Below are 14,466 nucleotides of genomic sequence, written 5' to 3'. Positions count from 1 at the left end.
CATGATTGGTCTGTTCTTAAGTTTATTCCTTAAATTTCAGATTTTTATTGGTTGTTACAGCCAAAGTTCAATGCCGATGCACTGATTTGCTAAAAATGACCTCACGTCGTAACCGATTGGTTGAATCTGACGCAAGAGATAAATAGAAGATATCAAAAGGCTTTGGAGCCTCGTGACGTGGTGTATTTGATACGAAGGCCTTCGGTCCGCACGGTGTCATCATCGTTTTCAGTAACGGTGAGAGGAGAAAATTCGACCGGCCGTGAAGCCGAAAGTTGTGATAAAATAGTTAAAAAAACGGCAATCTCTTATCCAATCTCCGCGACAGAGCCTGTAAGCCCTGTTACAAGGCTGTAACTAAGAATTTCCCATCACAAAGGAGGGTAAGTAATGTTAATTCTTTACCATATTGTAAGATATTTAACATAATTGGAACGTTATGTTGTTACATAACGCTTCCTCGTACATGACTAATCAACTACAGATTTCTTGCTGAAATATTTAGAAATAACTGTTTTATTGTTTTATCTAATTTTTTTCTATTATATCTATTTAACATACCGAGATGTATATACCAGAATACATATATACTAACCACGTTCTTACGTCCGTATAACATTTGTCATAGTATTTTTCTATCGAAGGATTATATAAGCCGTTTATGGTTGTAATAGGTTTTTAATGACAGGGCGTGGTTGGTACCTTGTATAATATTCCGAATTAGCATTTACGTACAGTGATGAATCATTCTTATTATACCGTTAACGGAAGTAGGTTCTACATTTCTACTAAAAAACCAAGTTTTTACTTCGGTTGTATCACGAGATGAGATAAGAAATACGTTGATAATCATCTAGAAATATGTATTATTACAGGCTTTCAGAATCCCTCCTATTCGCGAGCAACTAGAAGGCAGCAACATTTCATTAGAGGAAGCAGGTGAATTTTCAGTAAGTTCTTGCAGAAACAGTTAGCATAACCATTAATGGAATGTCAGAGTTCGTGATAATATTATTTTCCAATTCTATGAATAATATTATAAATTTTTTCAACCGTTGGTTACATGTGTTACGTCTAGTAAAAAGTAGAGAAGTAAAATATAAAACCTGTTTATAATATAAATACTTTTAAGTAAAATGTGTTTGGTCATATTGAACAGTTTCATTTGATTGGTAATCCAAAATTATTGCGGTCAGATTGGAAAGTATAAAAAAATATTTTAAAAATTATAGGGAAATTACTTTCACATCAAGTAACTACGGTTTTAATAAATATTTGCAATTTGAATACTTTTAGTTACCACAACAATGGAATTCGTTGCTAAAGAAACCACCTGCTATTCGTGGCGTGATATCCAGCGGAGTAAAGAAATCCCGATGCTCCTTGGAAAAGATGGAAAATTCATGTTTGAAACAGGAAACTTATCCATTACTGAGCCCAGTGATGGAATCAGAATTGCTACTCGAACCCTGGCCCCTCCTAAAAAATTCCAAAGGCAGTACTCCCATGGTTTCTACCCCCTCGTTTTGGAGAGAAGAATTTCAGGACCTAAGAGATTGGTGCGTGGACCCGCAAAGTATAAGCCGGTCCAATATATCACGTTCTCCGCAAGGACAACGCGATTATCCTACAGGTGAAGATATTACGACGAAGATTTCAGGTCAGTTGACGATATTCCTCATTGATTAATTAAGCGACAATAGAAGAAATAAGATGAAGATAATCACAGTCTGCGTCTTTCATTGCAGGTGTGAAAGATAATTACTACAATTTATCTAATATAAAATCAGAATTTGGAGAAAGCACGGGAATAGGTGACAGCTGGACTGTAGAAAATAACATCGAATCTATAGGGATGTCCTTCGAACGGTCCCAGCCCTTAGGGCAAGACCAATTTAATACCACAATGGACATATCCAATGTTTGGATGGATCTGACGCCAGCAACGAATACAGATGAACAGCAAGCTGCAACTAGTACAAAGTTTATCCCAAATATAAACAAAAGCATACCAGATTCAAGCTTTCAAATGATAGGAGAAAACTTCGATAACTGGTTTCCAATCACCACAAATGTTAACGACTTTTCACGCAACGATTTAGTAAACATTAATCAATCTAACTATGATCCTACAACCTTAGACAGTTATCAATCAACTTCTGCTAATTCCACTGTTCAAGAACAAGAAACGCAATTACTGGCAGATGGTTTATTAACAACAGATCTTGAATTCGAATCATTCGATCTGTTGTCATATGTTTGCGAAGTAAGTTATTTTCATTATACCTATTATCATTGCAAACTATAATGTTTCGATATTTTGGCTTTATTACATTCAATAATATCATTTGTGTCTAAAATGAACTGTACACTTATTGCTTTTACTTTTTGTTTGTTACTTTAGGAAAGCGGACAATCACTCATGAACAAATCAAAAACCACCACATTAGAAATTGTCGAGCCATCGCAAGTTGTGAATACTAACAAACGCAAGTCGAGCAAGGAAAATAAATCCGTTCAAGTCAAAGCAAAAACTGAACCTGTTGTACCACCACTCAAGATTAGTTTAAAAGCTACAAAACCGCCAATAAAAAAACGAAGGATATCTAAAGATGTAGATCAAGAAAGTGGAAATTACACAGACAGCGACTCAGATTCACAGACATCAGATTATAGCTACAGAGAATTACGCGAAAAAAATAACAAAGCTTCGAGAAAGTCTAGAATCAACAAAAAAGTCAAAGAAGCAGAAATGATGAAGAAAGCAAACGATTTGGAAAAAGCTAACGCAATTTTGAAAATGAAAGCAAAAGAATTGGAAAGACTAGTAATAGCCATGCGGAAAACGTTGCTGCAACTTGCATTGAAGAAGGAATCCTAGAAGTCTCATTAGTGGACAATACGTCATAAAAACACGTGTGAGTTATCCAAATTTCTGGAAGGAGAATATTGAAAAAAATCATACATATATGTGTATACACATATATGTATATATATATATATATATATAAAAATATAAATGTGACTTGCCATGATTTAGTTTTAACAAACGGGTTTATGAGTTAATTATGGTTCAAATAACATTAAATGATTATCCGAGAATATTACTAACACAGTATAAAATCTCAGTAAAAACACAAAATTTTGGCACATTAAAAGCAATAAATTGCTTGTCTGTATAACACTATACATGCCACATTTATTACCTATAAATTAATACCTAGTTTTATCAATCAATTATTCAAAATCATATTCGTGCAACATTTAAGATTATACATGATCAAAAAAAAATTAGATGTACAAATATAAGGCACTCACTTACTTTTACGCATATGCAAATTTTGCAATATTACAAAAAAAAAAAAAAAAAAAAACTACATTTTATGGGTACTGGTTGTTTTAATGTGTTTAACATCACAATTTATCATGTATTCGTATTAACAAGTTACAATAAAAAATATTGCACCCAAGACCACGTGTTTTGTCATCTGTTTAATTATCGACCAACCCTATCGTAATTTAAGGTAGCTTACTGATGATATATTGTTTGTAACATAATGCATTGAACACAAACTATATCAATAATTTGCACTTAATTTCATTCAAGATCAGCAGTGTGATTATGAGAATAATTCACAAAGTAATTCCTGGATTAGATCATTAGGAATTGAAATTTTTTATTCGAATACAAGGTCGTAATTGAAGTTAAAATAATCTTCTAGGCATGTATAATTCTACTTGAACATACCTTTTAATCACGAGTAACTATCGTCGTTTATTGCATCATCATCTTGTAATAGAATTGTAGGTAGATATTTTTCAAATGTTTGAAGAGTAAAATACGTATCTGGGTTCGCCTGAAAATGATTAATACAACTAATACAACTATATGGTAATTAACAATTGTAATCATAAAGTAAGTGAGCGGTCAAAAAACTGTGCAATATTATCAGGGTTAGTGCGATTGGTCTTTACAAATTCTTCCTTCGAGACTTACCAACAACACTTCCTTGTTAAATTTCATTGCCTCAAATTGTACATTTTCATATGCAAACGACAAGTTGAATAGTTTACAATCTGCTGAAAGTTTCTCAACATCTCTGTACATCAATATTTCTTGTAATTTTAGACCAGGGAATGTTAAGAGCTTGCTGTTGTATGCTGCACTCATTATTTGAAATGTCTCCCTAAAAACAGATTATATTAACCTGACCTATTTGGCACGATTTGCAATCTCATTAAGTACTGGAGCACAAGTACCTCCTCAAAAGCCGCAAATTACTTAGAACAGCTAATCTTAACAGCGGTGGAAGTTTTTGTATCACTCTTAAGGTTCGGACATAATTTTTCAAGAACCACGCAAAGGATATCTTCATGGCCAGTTTCACGTTCTTGCTTCTACACGTGTAATAGTTCGATGTAATGCAGAAACAGCATTGTATCATCTTAGTAATAGCAGTCTTGTAATTTACCTGTACTTATGAGGAAGCGATATACCTCTTTCAAGAGCCGAGGAATTGCCGAGATGCAACAGCACGTACAAAGCTTCCATTTGAGATCGGTTATTACCTATTGAAAGTCTTTCGATATTTTCTTCAAAATTAGGATTATACATCAGGGATTGTCCTTCAAGTTCATCATAAAGTACGAGCAGTTGTTTAAGACACTCTATAAGGTGCTGACTATTTATCTTCGGATCAAATAGAGATATGTTTTTTTCACATAGTCTGAAAACTGATTTTATTACAATCAATTGGCAAGAACATATTCGTCTCTTTACCTTTGGCCTGCGAAAACATGAAATCGAACAATTGGCTCTAGGATTTGAACACTTTGAGGTCCTCGTATTCTTTGAATAACAACTTCCTGTCTAATAGCTCTCAGTCGATCAAATACAAAATCATAAATCATTACCCAGTCATAATCGACTCGCGTAACAATACTGTAAAAATAATTTGTTATACAGCATGTGCAAGCTATGAATTCATAAAAATGCTCATGCGATAGCTTACTTGGTGAACAAATATCTGATAGTCGATAATAGAACAGAAGCCGGTCGAAGTTCACTTGTATCTGGCATGAGCTGCCCTGCTGCAGGTCGACTAAAGCATTTTACAGTCTTTGAAGGATCTGCTTTTGGTCGTTTTAGATGTTTTGTTTTCTCGTCAACTTCGAAGGCATGCAGTAAGCCCTCTCTCTCCCTCCTGAGTAAGAATCAGTGAAAATAGCAACAAATTTTTATCGATATATTAATGAGGATAACTCAAGTGAGGTTTCCCTGTGGTCCTATAACGGATTTGGTACCGGATTAAAATTTTCAGATATACACACAACTTACATCCATCTCTCTTTCTCCGGGCACATAAATAAACACGTCCCAACTATAAAGTCAGTCATCACTGTTAAGTAATACGTGCTCTAGTTAAACAAGAAGAAACGATCAATGATTTTACACGAACTAAACTGACGTTTCGACTTTCAACCGGGAACAATCACACGAATGGAGTGGTCGGCTGGCTGGCGGTACGATGTAGCTTTATCACGTGACCACTCACGTGACCTACGCTACGATTCAATACTAGCAGCGATAAGTATGTATGCTGTATGTATGTATGTATGTACCTGCTCGATGCCACTCGCTGTTGAATGTGCGTATTCGATTTAGGTTACGTTTCCAAAACGTAACAACAGCGAGTAGCGGGTATAAAGATAAACAATGACTGGAAAGTAACAAATTGTATTGTGTACGAAAACTGGAACGATATAAACGTGTAAAATGGCATCAAATCGCAGCACACGTGAAGTATTATTATCTCTTGTTGATGACATGGAGTTAATAGCCAAGTAAGTATTTTTACTAGTGTTAGAAAGATCCCAAAATTTCGTATGTGAAGATTTGTCGAATAAAATGGTCGAAAAAATGAAACTAAAACATAGAGTACGCTCGACGTTATTGTAATTATCAACAGACCTCGAAATTCATACGTCTTTTTTATTTTCCACAGAGAGCTAATCGAGAATACGATAGCGCAGAAGCATTTGAAACTATCCAGCAGCGAGCACGCTCAACTGACAGAGTTATTAGTTGCCAAAGACAATGAGCTAAATTCGACTTTGAAACTGGCATCGGAACAGGCAAAAATAAATCAGAAAATGGATTCATTAAAGGCAGAGGTCGAGAGGCAGGATCAAGATATTCAACAATTACAACGTCAGCTGAAAGAAGCTGAGCAAATACTTGCCACTGCTATATACCAGGCCAAACAAAAACTCCAGTCTATATCTCGGGCCAATAAGAGGCCTGTTCCTTCTGAAGAACTCATTAAATTTGCTCATCGGATTAGTGCATCTAATGCAGTTTGTGCTCCATTAACGTGGCAGCAAGGGGATCCACGCCGACCATATCCAACAGGTGAATAAGACATATACGCAATAATTTACGAAACATATATTTCAAGTATTAAACTTTACACAGAATCATTTTTCTTGCTCATCAAATTATCAATCTTACACTTTTGTAGTTTATTCTTTGCTCGAGTCAAATAACTTTTGAAATATTTCACAGCGATATCATTTCCCTTTCTCTTAGTATATGATAATTATTTCATGTCTCTTAGATATTGAGATGAGGCTGGGCGTCCTGGGGCGACTCAGCGACCTTCCACTCAATGGGCAAATGATCGGATCTCATCCGGGCATTCCAGCCGAATTGCATCGAGCTGGACATCCAGCAGGTGGTGAGAATACATTACAAGCTTATTCGATCTATCACTACTCTTCTTTGAGAATCGATTCCAAAACAAATTGGAGAAGTTATCCAATATATTGTTTGCTACTTGTTAGTCTTATCAAAATAATATCGCAATTATTTTTGAAAACATGCTGGAGAACAATTGTCAATCAAAAAGAAAGTTCATTTACTCAAAATCATCACAGCGATTTCTTGTAAGTAACTCCAGATAAATCATTTCAGAGCCTCCAGTATCTCAGGCAAACCAATTTGCCTGGCACCCATCAGGAGAGATCCACATGTCCGTAGGTGGACAAGGCAGTGTAGCAATGAATACTCATAAACAAGAAACGGAAGACGTTGAAGTAATGTCGACAGATTCATCCAGCAGCTCCTCGAGTGATTCCCAATGAACAGTAAATATTTCATTCGTCATACCCGACTCATGATTGGAAACATTTTTGATAAGGAAAAACGTTGAAAACCATGTTAATGTAACACCACTACGTGTTTCTCATTTACTTTATAAGGACGGAAATGTTAATTTAATTTAACGTTTCTCTTTACTAATTGTACAATTAAATTCAACTGCTTAGTCATATGTATGCTGTAGTATCAATAAGTAAAATAAAATATTTTAGTGAAATTAATTCCAGCTCCACCCATTACTTACCTGTACAAATTATTTAAAACTGTCTCAGTAAAATAAGTCGAAAAAGTTTTGCCAGAGCTGTGCATTATACTCTCTAAAACTTCATGTGCTTAGTACACGGCTTGAGGAATTTTCAAAAAATTTCATTGAAAGAATGTAGGCAAATATCTGGGTCATGTTTGTAGGGCAAGTTTGTGTTAGGAATACAATTATTGGGGTATGTAAAGCCTTGAGCTTACCCCGGGCTTATGTGGTACGTAGAAATGGGATCAGTGCTCTCAGCTATTTGTACCAGTCTTTAAAACCTGATTCCAATGTGCCATTCAGAGGTGAATTTACTTTTTCTTTTCACTCTGAGGATTTCTTTTAAGTAAAGTAGTTGGTCATCCATTTTTATGAATAATATTTTGTAAACTATTTTCTCAAATGCATCTGCGTATTGAAATATAATGAATGTGACTCGAATTAGCTGATTTGATATCGGTCGTAATGGTGTATTACTCACATTAGCTTGACATCACGGTTCTAATCGTGTAAAGGGAAGCACAAAAACTGCTCCTAATCCTCAAGCCCTGTAAGTGAAACATTCTCCAATGGCCCACATTCCAGTTTGTTCCAGAGTCAGTCGTCCCTCTTCTATCCCAACTACAGTGTACATAAAGAATGGTAATTTCATACTTGTCAGAAGTTTTGATAATTGTTCACCAAGTCCAAGTGCATAATTATACTGCGCAGTAATACAATTATACAGTAATAAAAGTCCAATAACTGGAATATTAATATATGTAGCCCAGGATTAAAATAAATTGTGTAAAAATTTTGAAGAGAAATAAACCGGATTGTACAAACAAAAGTTTGTTAATAATCGATTTCACTTAATAGCTTGAGTTACTTGAGAGTTGAAAATCATTACGTAAATTGCATAGCCATTCTAATCATTATAGGTATGTTTTTCCAGAATTTGGGAACGTTTGTGAAACTCGGCTATATCATGCTGATCGTTACACTAGTTTTGATGTTCTGGTCTGCGATGGTCAGAATGCATGAAATCCAGGTGCAATATCCGCCGTGTTTTTTCAACCCGCTCTGCACCTGTTCCAAAGCCATTCCTGATCTAGGCATTGTATCTTGTCACAACGTGCCGATGCCTCGAATCCCTCAGCCCATTAACTCTTCAAAAGTATTTATACTCAAACTAGAAAATAATGGATTGCACTTTTTGCAGCCACAATTTTTAATTCATACGGGTATGTATACAAAATCAGTGTAACCCAACTAGTATTGAAGATATTATTCCAGCAAGATATTATAGTTTCATTACGGTTTATTCATATTTCAGGTCTTTACAAACTTCAGATCAAGCACAACCTTTTGTCAGATATACCAGATGATGCATTTTTGGGACTTGAGAGATCTTTATGGGAGTTAGAGTTGCCGTATAATCACCTAATTCATGTACCTAGTAGATCTTTTAGACATTTGCAAAGATTACGACTTCTGGATTTAACAGGTAATCAGTCACAATTCATATAATTCCAATAAGTGAAACGTTTGGCATTAAATTAACTAGCATAATTAATTTCCTAATTTCCCAAGATTATCAAATATTATCTAATTTTGTAGGCAATCGAATATCTGAAATAACACCTGATAATTGGCGAGGTCTCAACACGTCGCTTCAAACCCTTAGGCTTGGCAAAAATTTCGTGGACAGACTTCCAGCGAATGCATTCAGTGGCCTGTCGGCCTTAGAAGTTTTAGATCTTCATGGAAACAGCCTGTTAGAAATTGATGCGACGGTGTTCAGAGATGGAATTGATTTTCTCACACACCTTTATTTGAATGATAATCAACTGAATAATGTGCCGTATGCACAGCTCTCTACCTTAAAACACTTGCGATACTTGGATCTTAGTCACAATAGAATATCGAGAATGTTAAATCCACAGATTGAAAATGAGATTCGTGGGATGCAAATGTCTTTGGATGAACTACGTTTAGATTACAATCAAATTAATATCCTTCTACCAGACGCATTTCAGCATTTTCGTAGAGTTAACAAAACGTACCTTGACGGTAATCCACTCACTATCATACAGGTATATATTCTTTTCACTTATGAAATAATTTGTTATATATGATTTAGTTTTTCTTAATTCTTTCTTACATCTTATAGGAAGGAGCATTCAAAGATTCAAAAATGCGTGAACTCTACTTAGGCGATTGTGATCTGATGGAGGTATCAAGTCCTGTCTTTATGGGCTTAGAATCATCTTTAGAATTACTTGATTTAACTGGAAACAACATTACGGAACTTCCTGTTCACTTGTTCAGAGATTTTGACTATCTGAGAACCTTTTTGTTCAGGGAAAACAAAGTTGATGCTCTCACGCAAGGTAAGATCCAATATCCTTTCAAACTTTATTCAAAATGTTACTGAATCTTTAACAATTAATTCTCATCTGTCTCTCAGGAGAAGATTTCAACGACTTTCAATACTCATTATACAACTTGGATTTAAGTGGGAAGAAAAATCGCATTATATCTTTACAAAGCATGAAGGAAATGAGAAATCTACGCTTCATATCTTTGTCCCGAATGCCTAAATCTACACTGTCACCAGAAGACTTTTTAGACTTTGGAATGGATTTAAAGGAGCTCAGAATAATTCAAAGTAATTTGGATACAATCAAAAATCATGCGTTTAAGCATGTCCGAGGAATCAAATATCTCGATTTTTCGGAAAACTCAATTTCGACTATTGAAGATGACGCATTCGCCGAAGTGGGTAAAAACATTCATTCAAACCACCAACTCATGTGGTTTCCTTCACAATGTATCGTTTTATTTTCACAGGTAGGGCATTCGCTTTTAACGCTTCAAATTTCGCGTGGCCTCTCTTCGTCGGTTACAAATCTTCCAGCCAACCCACTGAAATCTTTGACGAACCTGCAGTACCTTGATTTCAGTAATAATAAAATACAAAACATGCCTGAAACAGCTTTTCATTTCTTGAAAAGAATCCGACGTATTGATTTGCAAGATAATAAAATCGAAAGCGTACAAAAGGGTACATTTCAGGTAAAAGAAAAAATTATTATTTTTAAAAACTATTTAAAACTTCAAAGACCAATTTTCATCATTAGAAAATCTTTCGGATTGTTAATGTAGTTTGTGACTGAATAGTGATTTCTCTCAGTTGGGTAAACTTGCAGTTCCTTTTTTTCAGGGTGACATTCATTCTATCCTTGATGAAATAAACTTGGCGTTCAATGAAATCAAGTACATCGGCAGTAACAGCTTTGTAGATCTACCTTCCCTGACAATTCTGAATTTACAAGACAATGTCATTGATAGAATCGAACGACGAGCATTCATGAATATGAACCGATTGAAATACATCAATCTTCGGGGTAATAAAATTAAGGATATAACAGATGAAGCATTTCAGGTATTCTATTTGTGATATTAGATTCATCAATAATTTTCATTGTAAATGTTGTCCGTAATAAGATTTCTCTTTTTCTCAGAATTTGCCTGATCTTGAATTAATGGATTTGGCTTACAATCAGTTACATGAACTAGACTTCATGTCTTTTGATCAGGTAGGGACGCTATCGTCATTCAAAGTGAACGCTAGCCACAATAAAATTCAAAAACTGTGGATCAACAGTACGACTTTCGCACCACATAGTAATAGTAAGTATAATTATGTATGAAAGAATAATTACATACCCATGAAATCAAAATCGTGCTTTTTTTCGCAGTCGGAGGTATTATACAATCGAACATAAAAGTTCTCGATTTGAGTCACAACAACATCTCTGACATAATGAGGTACTATTTCAGACCCGTTGAATTTTCACTCACTCATCTATACCTGAGTCATAACAAATTACTGAACATTACTCAGCATGTCTTTGGAAATATGCCACATCTTCAATGGTTGGATTTAAATTTTAATGACTTGATGGACATAAACTTCGACTGCTTCAAAAATACAAGAAACCTGCAGGTTTGGAATGCAAAGAAATATATCTGAAGTAACTCTTTTCTAATAAAGTCCACTCAATGTAAAATTCACCAATATTTGTCAATCAAATAGAGATGTTTTATGACGTGATAAAATAATTCCGCAACATATCTTATTTAGATTCTACTGATGGCTTGGAATGATATCACTGAAATTCCTGTGGAGTCGTTTCGATCCCTAAAGAAATTACGTATCGTAGATTTGTCACACAACAAATTGCGAGCACTGCCAGATAATTTATTCACCGAAGGAAACCTAGAGAGTTTAGATTTGTCTCACAATCAATTCATGCGACTCCCAATGAAGAGTATGTCTCCGTCTGCTGCTGCATCCTTGTCAAAACTCGATACGTCATGGAACGTATTAGCTGGATTGCACAATACTGATGCTATATTCAGATTTAGGGTAAGTGAAATATCTATCACGACATTAGTCATGCCAATTTGCTGTGTTTAGACATTTTGTTTAATATTCGCAGGACATGACTTGGTTGGATTTATCATACAACAGGCTCGTTAGGCTTGATGATGGAGTATTTTCAGAATTGGCCATGCTGTCTTATCTCGATCTGAGTCATAATAAAGAAATAATTTTGGAATCTCATGGTAAAAGTTTTCATGGCTTAGAAGACACATTATTGACCCTTGGACTTAGTAACATGTCCCTGTACATGGTAAGTTCAGGACTACATCATTTTACAGATGTTGATTGCTTACAGGAATATGAAGTGTTCCAGCATCCACAAGCAAAGATATTACAAAATTGCTGTTATTCCTTCCACTAATTTTGAGTTTTGTTTAAAAATCTTCGTTTTTTATTTAGTGTTCTCAGAAAAAGTCCTAAAATTATTATATTAAATAGGTAATTGCTTGTGGTGTGTCTTGAAGACTAGATTAGGTGCTGTGAATATAATCAATGATGCTCAGGTTCCAGAGCTGCCGCTTCGTCGTTTGAGGACACTGTATTTGGCACATAATAAACTTTCATCTATACAGTCAGATATGGCTGCCAACATGACGTCGCTCCGCCACTTGGATCTTAGTTACAACGAACTGTCTACTGTCCCACTAATAACCCACACACTTCCTGAGCTTAGGTCTCTAAATCTTGCTGGAAATCCTATCACTAGCGTTACGAATACAAGTTTTTTGGGTCTCGCTGATAGCCTTGAAGAGCTTGAAATACGAAGACTACCTCTCGATGTGTTTGAAGTAAGTTCGTTATTTATTTCAAGCCAAACAATGCAGCGAATCTTACCAAATCTACATTCACAACTGAATTTATTTTTTGTAGGCAGGTGCATTGTGTAAAGCATCCAAACTTCGTAACTTACACATAACAGTGTTTAAGAAGGTGAAGAATTTTAATTTGCCTAACATATTAAACTACAATCATGGTCTTCGGAGTTTACATGTTGAGGTGAGCAACAATACTATAATACAGAGCTTGTAATAATGAATAAATAACTAAAACTGATTACAAAAAGTAATTTTAATTATAGATATAAAACAGTAAAGGTATACTTTTGGAATTCTAGGTTGATCACGACATTAACTTGGAGAAGGAAATGAAAGGCACATTCCCGGCCAAGCTGTACAATATGACTTTTAGTGGCAGAGCTCTAACATCGATACACAAGGATATACTTCAGGTGAGTGTCTCATATTGATCGAGTAATATAGTCCTGTCATTTGTAGCCATCATACTATTTCTGTTGCTATTAATTTTTTTTTCTTTTATTCATTGTGCAATAGCCTAATTTTTTTTCAGGGTATTCGAAACTCACAACTACATTTTACCCTACGTAATACAAGCGTCAAAATGGTCCCTCGTGAATTATTCACTAATGCAGGGAGTGTAAGAAACATATCAATTGATATACGTAATAATCACATTGGATCGATCGGAAACCCATCGTCTGGCCACAAGCCAGGTATACCAGGAAGAACATTCCTCACAAAGCTTAGATTATCTGGAAGTTATCTGAATTGCGATTGTGAAATTGGGTGAGTGATTAGAAAATACATGAATTTTACATTGTCTTGCCCGATACAATTTACACTTTACTGAATGCTATTATCAGATGGATTGAGATGTGGCAACGTAAGCAAAGGCAATATTACGAAGATGAATGCGGCACATATACTGATCATATTTCTGAACCAGACGAAGATGACAAATATAATTGCTGGGATAATGGTTGGGATGACGACCTTCGTGAGACTTTTTGCCTGAATAAAAATAATATCTCCCTCTTGGAAGCACTCAAAACTGATCTCGAATGTGGCTGGGGATCAGCTAATTCACCAATTTTAACTAATGCTGTAGTGGTATTTTCAATTTTTATGATGAATGTGTTCTAAATTCGAAATTTTAACAGATTATTTTTATGCACTAATATCATGATAGACAGTACTCGTATTAGAAACACTCTACACTTCAGACCCATACCAATGACAACCATTATTCATTTCCACTTAAAAATTCGAACAATGCCAAGTACGAATAGTCAACAAAGAGCATTTTGGGCAGTGAAATTGAATCATTCGTATGTTATGAGAATGATCTAAAATAAACATGTCGTGCGTAAAAATTAGATCTAGACATTGATATTGCATAGGACTAAACAAATTTTTATTAGCAGGCGAATGATTTGATTTTATCTTATATTTTCGCTCCAAATGATCTGGAGGTAATGCGTAAAATATATATTACTCGGTAGTCAAACATATTATAAAAACAAAAATGAAAAAAAAGAAAAAAAAACGTCAAGATATTTTAAGTATTAGCGTTCCAGCACAATCTTACCGGCATAATAAATAATTGTTTTAAAATATTACTCCAGAAATAGAAATTATAACATTCACAAATTCTTTTCGTCAGCGTTGATACTTGTAGAATTATACATCGACTTTGATACAATTGCAATAAAGTTAATATTCCATACAATTAGATTATATCGCAATGGATGTATTCTTTTTTCATATAATTACAAATATGTAAATGTATATCAACAAAATACTTAATAAAACTGTCACAAAATATATGTAT

General features: G+C 34.8%; 4 protein-coding genes across 11 annotated transcripts; 3 read left to right on the top strand and 1 right to left on the bottom strand.

Moving 5' to 3' along the window:
* Nucleotides 1-176: 176 nt before the first annotated feature.
* On the top strand, nt 177-3,467 carry LOC124404795. 2 transcript variants are annotated; one of them, XM_046879194.1, is made up of 5 exons: nt 177-383; nt 876-950; nt 1,297-1,660; nt 1,749-2,266; nt 2,405-3,467. In XM_046879194.1, exons 3-5 carry the CDS (start codon nt 1,393-1,395, stop codon nt 2,879-2,881), a joined length of 1,263 nt encoding a protein of 420 aa, XP_046735150.1. In that variant the 5' UTR covers nt 177-383; nt 876-950; nt 1,297-1,392; the 3' UTR covers nt 2,882-3,467. The 2 variants fall into 2 exon arrangements, with proteins under 2 accessions (XP_046735150.1, XP_046735158.1); XM_046879202.1 differs by lacking the exon at nt 177-383 and having other exon boundaries at nt 858-950.
* A 1,004-nt stretch (nt 3,468-4,471) lies between these two features.
* On the bottom strand, nt 4,472-5,477 carry LOC124404831 (SAC3 domain-containing protein 1). 2 transcript variants are annotated; one of them, XM_046879264.1, is made up of 4 exons: nt 5,339-5,477; nt 5,013-5,204; nt 4,781-4,942; nt 4,472-4,569 (listed from the first exon to the last, which is right to left on the bottom strand). In XM_046879264.1, exons 1-4 carry the CDS (start codon nt 5,395-5,397, stop codon nt 4,566-4,568), a joined length of 417 nt encoding a protein of 138 aa, XP_046735220.1. In that variant the 5' UTR covers nt 5,398-5,477; the 3' UTR covers nt 4,472-4,565. The 2 variants fall into 2 exon arrangements, with proteins under 2 accessions (XP_046735220.1, XP_046735229.1); XM_046879273.1 differs by lacking the exon at nt 4,472-4,569 and adding an exon at nt 4,583-4,690.
* A 163-nt stretch (nt 5,478-5,640) lies between these two features.
* Nucleotides 5,641-7,317, top strand: LOC124404816 (mediator of RNA polymerase II transcription subunit 4). 2 transcript variants are annotated; one of them, XM_046879237.1, is made up of 4 exons: nt 5,641-5,844; nt 6,006-6,412; nt 6,618-6,734; nt 6,974-7,317. In XM_046879237.1, exons 1-4 carry the CDS (start codon nt 5,777-5,779, stop codon nt 7,141-7,143), a joined length of 762 nt encoding a protein of 253 aa, XP_046735193.1. In that variant the 5' UTR covers nt 5,641-5,776; the 3' UTR covers nt 7,144-7,317. The 2 variants fall into 2 exon arrangements, with proteins under 2 accessions (XP_046735193.1, XP_046735184.1); XM_046879228.1 differs by having other exon boundaries at nt 6,618-6,737; nt 6,974-7,312.
* Nucleotides 7,318-7,979: 662 nt separating this feature from the next.
* On the top strand, nt 7,980-14,395 carry LOC124404705 (chaoptin). Of its 5 annotated transcripts, none has more exons than XM_046879047.1 (17): nt 7,980-8,048; nt 8,341-8,629; nt 8,722-8,892; nt 9,006-9,481; nt 9,559-9,778; nt 9,856-10,166; nt 10,239-10,463; nt 10,612-10,833; nt 10,913-11,081; nt 11,150-11,397; nt 11,536-11,820; nt 11,894-12,088; nt 12,411-12,626; nt 12,709-12,834; nt 12,953-13,066; nt 13,186-13,421; nt 13,499-14,394. In XM_046879047.1, exons 1-17 carry the CDS (start codon nt 8,046-8,048, stop codon nt 13,776-13,778), a joined length of 3,786 nt encoding a protein of 1,261 aa, XP_046735003.1. In that variant the 5' UTR covers nt 7,980-8,045; the 3' UTR covers nt 13,779-14,394. The 5 variants fall into 5 exon arrangements, with proteins under 5 accessions (XP_046735003.1, XP_046734997.1, XP_046734993.1 ...); XM_046879041.1 differs by having other exon boundaries at nt 12,342-12,626; nt 12,953-13,060; nt 13,180-13,421; XM_046879037.1 differs by having other exon boundaries at nt 12,342-12,626; nt 13,499-14,393.
* The last annotated feature ends 71 nt before the right edge of the window (nt 14,396-14,466 follow it).

This window comes from Diprion similis, chromosome 1 (assembly GCF_021155765.1).
Source record: "Diprion similis isolate iyDipSimi1 chromosome 1, iyDipSimi1.1, whole genome shotgun sequence".
NCBI classification, from domain to species: Eukaryota; Metazoa; Arthropoda; class Insecta; order Hymenoptera; family Diprionidae; genus Diprion; species Diprion similis.
Note: the sequence above shows the minus strand (reverse complement) of the source record. Positions and strands in the feature narration are given on the sequence as shown.

What these genes read in the sequence shown, in the direction of transcription:
- LOC124404795 (XM_046879194.1), top strand. Translation starts at nt 1,393, where the DNA reads ATGGAAAATTCATGTTTGAAACAGGAAACTTATCCATTACTGAGCCCA. An exon ending in TATTACGACGAAGATTTCAG is followed by an intron (nt 1,661 to 1,748) that starts GTCAGTTGACGA and finishes CTTTCATTGCAG; the next exon opens with GTGTGAAAGATAATTACTAC. An exon ending in TGTTGTCATATGTTTGCGAA is followed by an intron (nt 2,267 to 2,404) that starts GTAAGTTATTTT and finishes TTGTTACTTTAG; the next exon opens with GAAAGCGGACAATCACTCAT.
- LOC124404831 (XM_046879264.1), bottom strand. Translation starts at nt 5,397, where the DNA reads ATGACTGACTTTATAGTTGGGACGTGTTTATTTATGTGCCCGGAGAAA. An exon ending in CCGGAGAAAGAGAGATGGAT is followed by an intron (nt 5,205 to 5,338) that starts GTAAGTTGTGTG and finishes ATTCTTACTCAG; the next exon opens with GAGGGAGAGAGAGGGCTTAC. An exon ending in ATCAGATATTTGTTCACCAA is followed by an intron (nt 4,943 to 5,012) that starts GTAAGCTATCGC and finishes TTATTTTTACAG; the next exon opens with TATTGTTACGCGAGTCGATT.
- LOC124404816 (XM_046879228.1), top strand. Translation starts at nt 5,777, where the DNA reads ATGGCATCAAATCGCAGCACACGTGAAGTATTATTATCTCTTGTTGAT. An exon ending in GACATGGAGTTAATAGCCAA is followed by an intron (nt 5,845 to 6,005) that starts GTAAGTATTTTT and finishes TATTTTCCACAG; the next exon opens with AGAGCTAATCGAGAATACGA. An exon ending in AGCTGGACATCCAGCAGGTG is followed by an intron (nt 6,738 to 6,973) that starts GTGAGAATACAT and finishes AAATCATTTCAG; the next exon opens with AGCCTCCAGTATCTCAGGCA.
- LOC124404705 (XM_046879041.1), top strand. An exon ending in TTTCGCACCACATAGTAATA is followed by an intron (nt 11,082 to 11,149) that starts GTAAGTATAATT and finishes TTTTTTTCGCAG; the next exon opens with TCGGAGGTATTATACAATCG. An exon ending in TTCGGAGTTTACATGTTGAG is followed by an intron (nt 12,835 to 12,952) that starts GTGAGCAACAAT and finishes TTGGAATTCTAG; the next exon opens with GTTGATCACGACATTAACTT.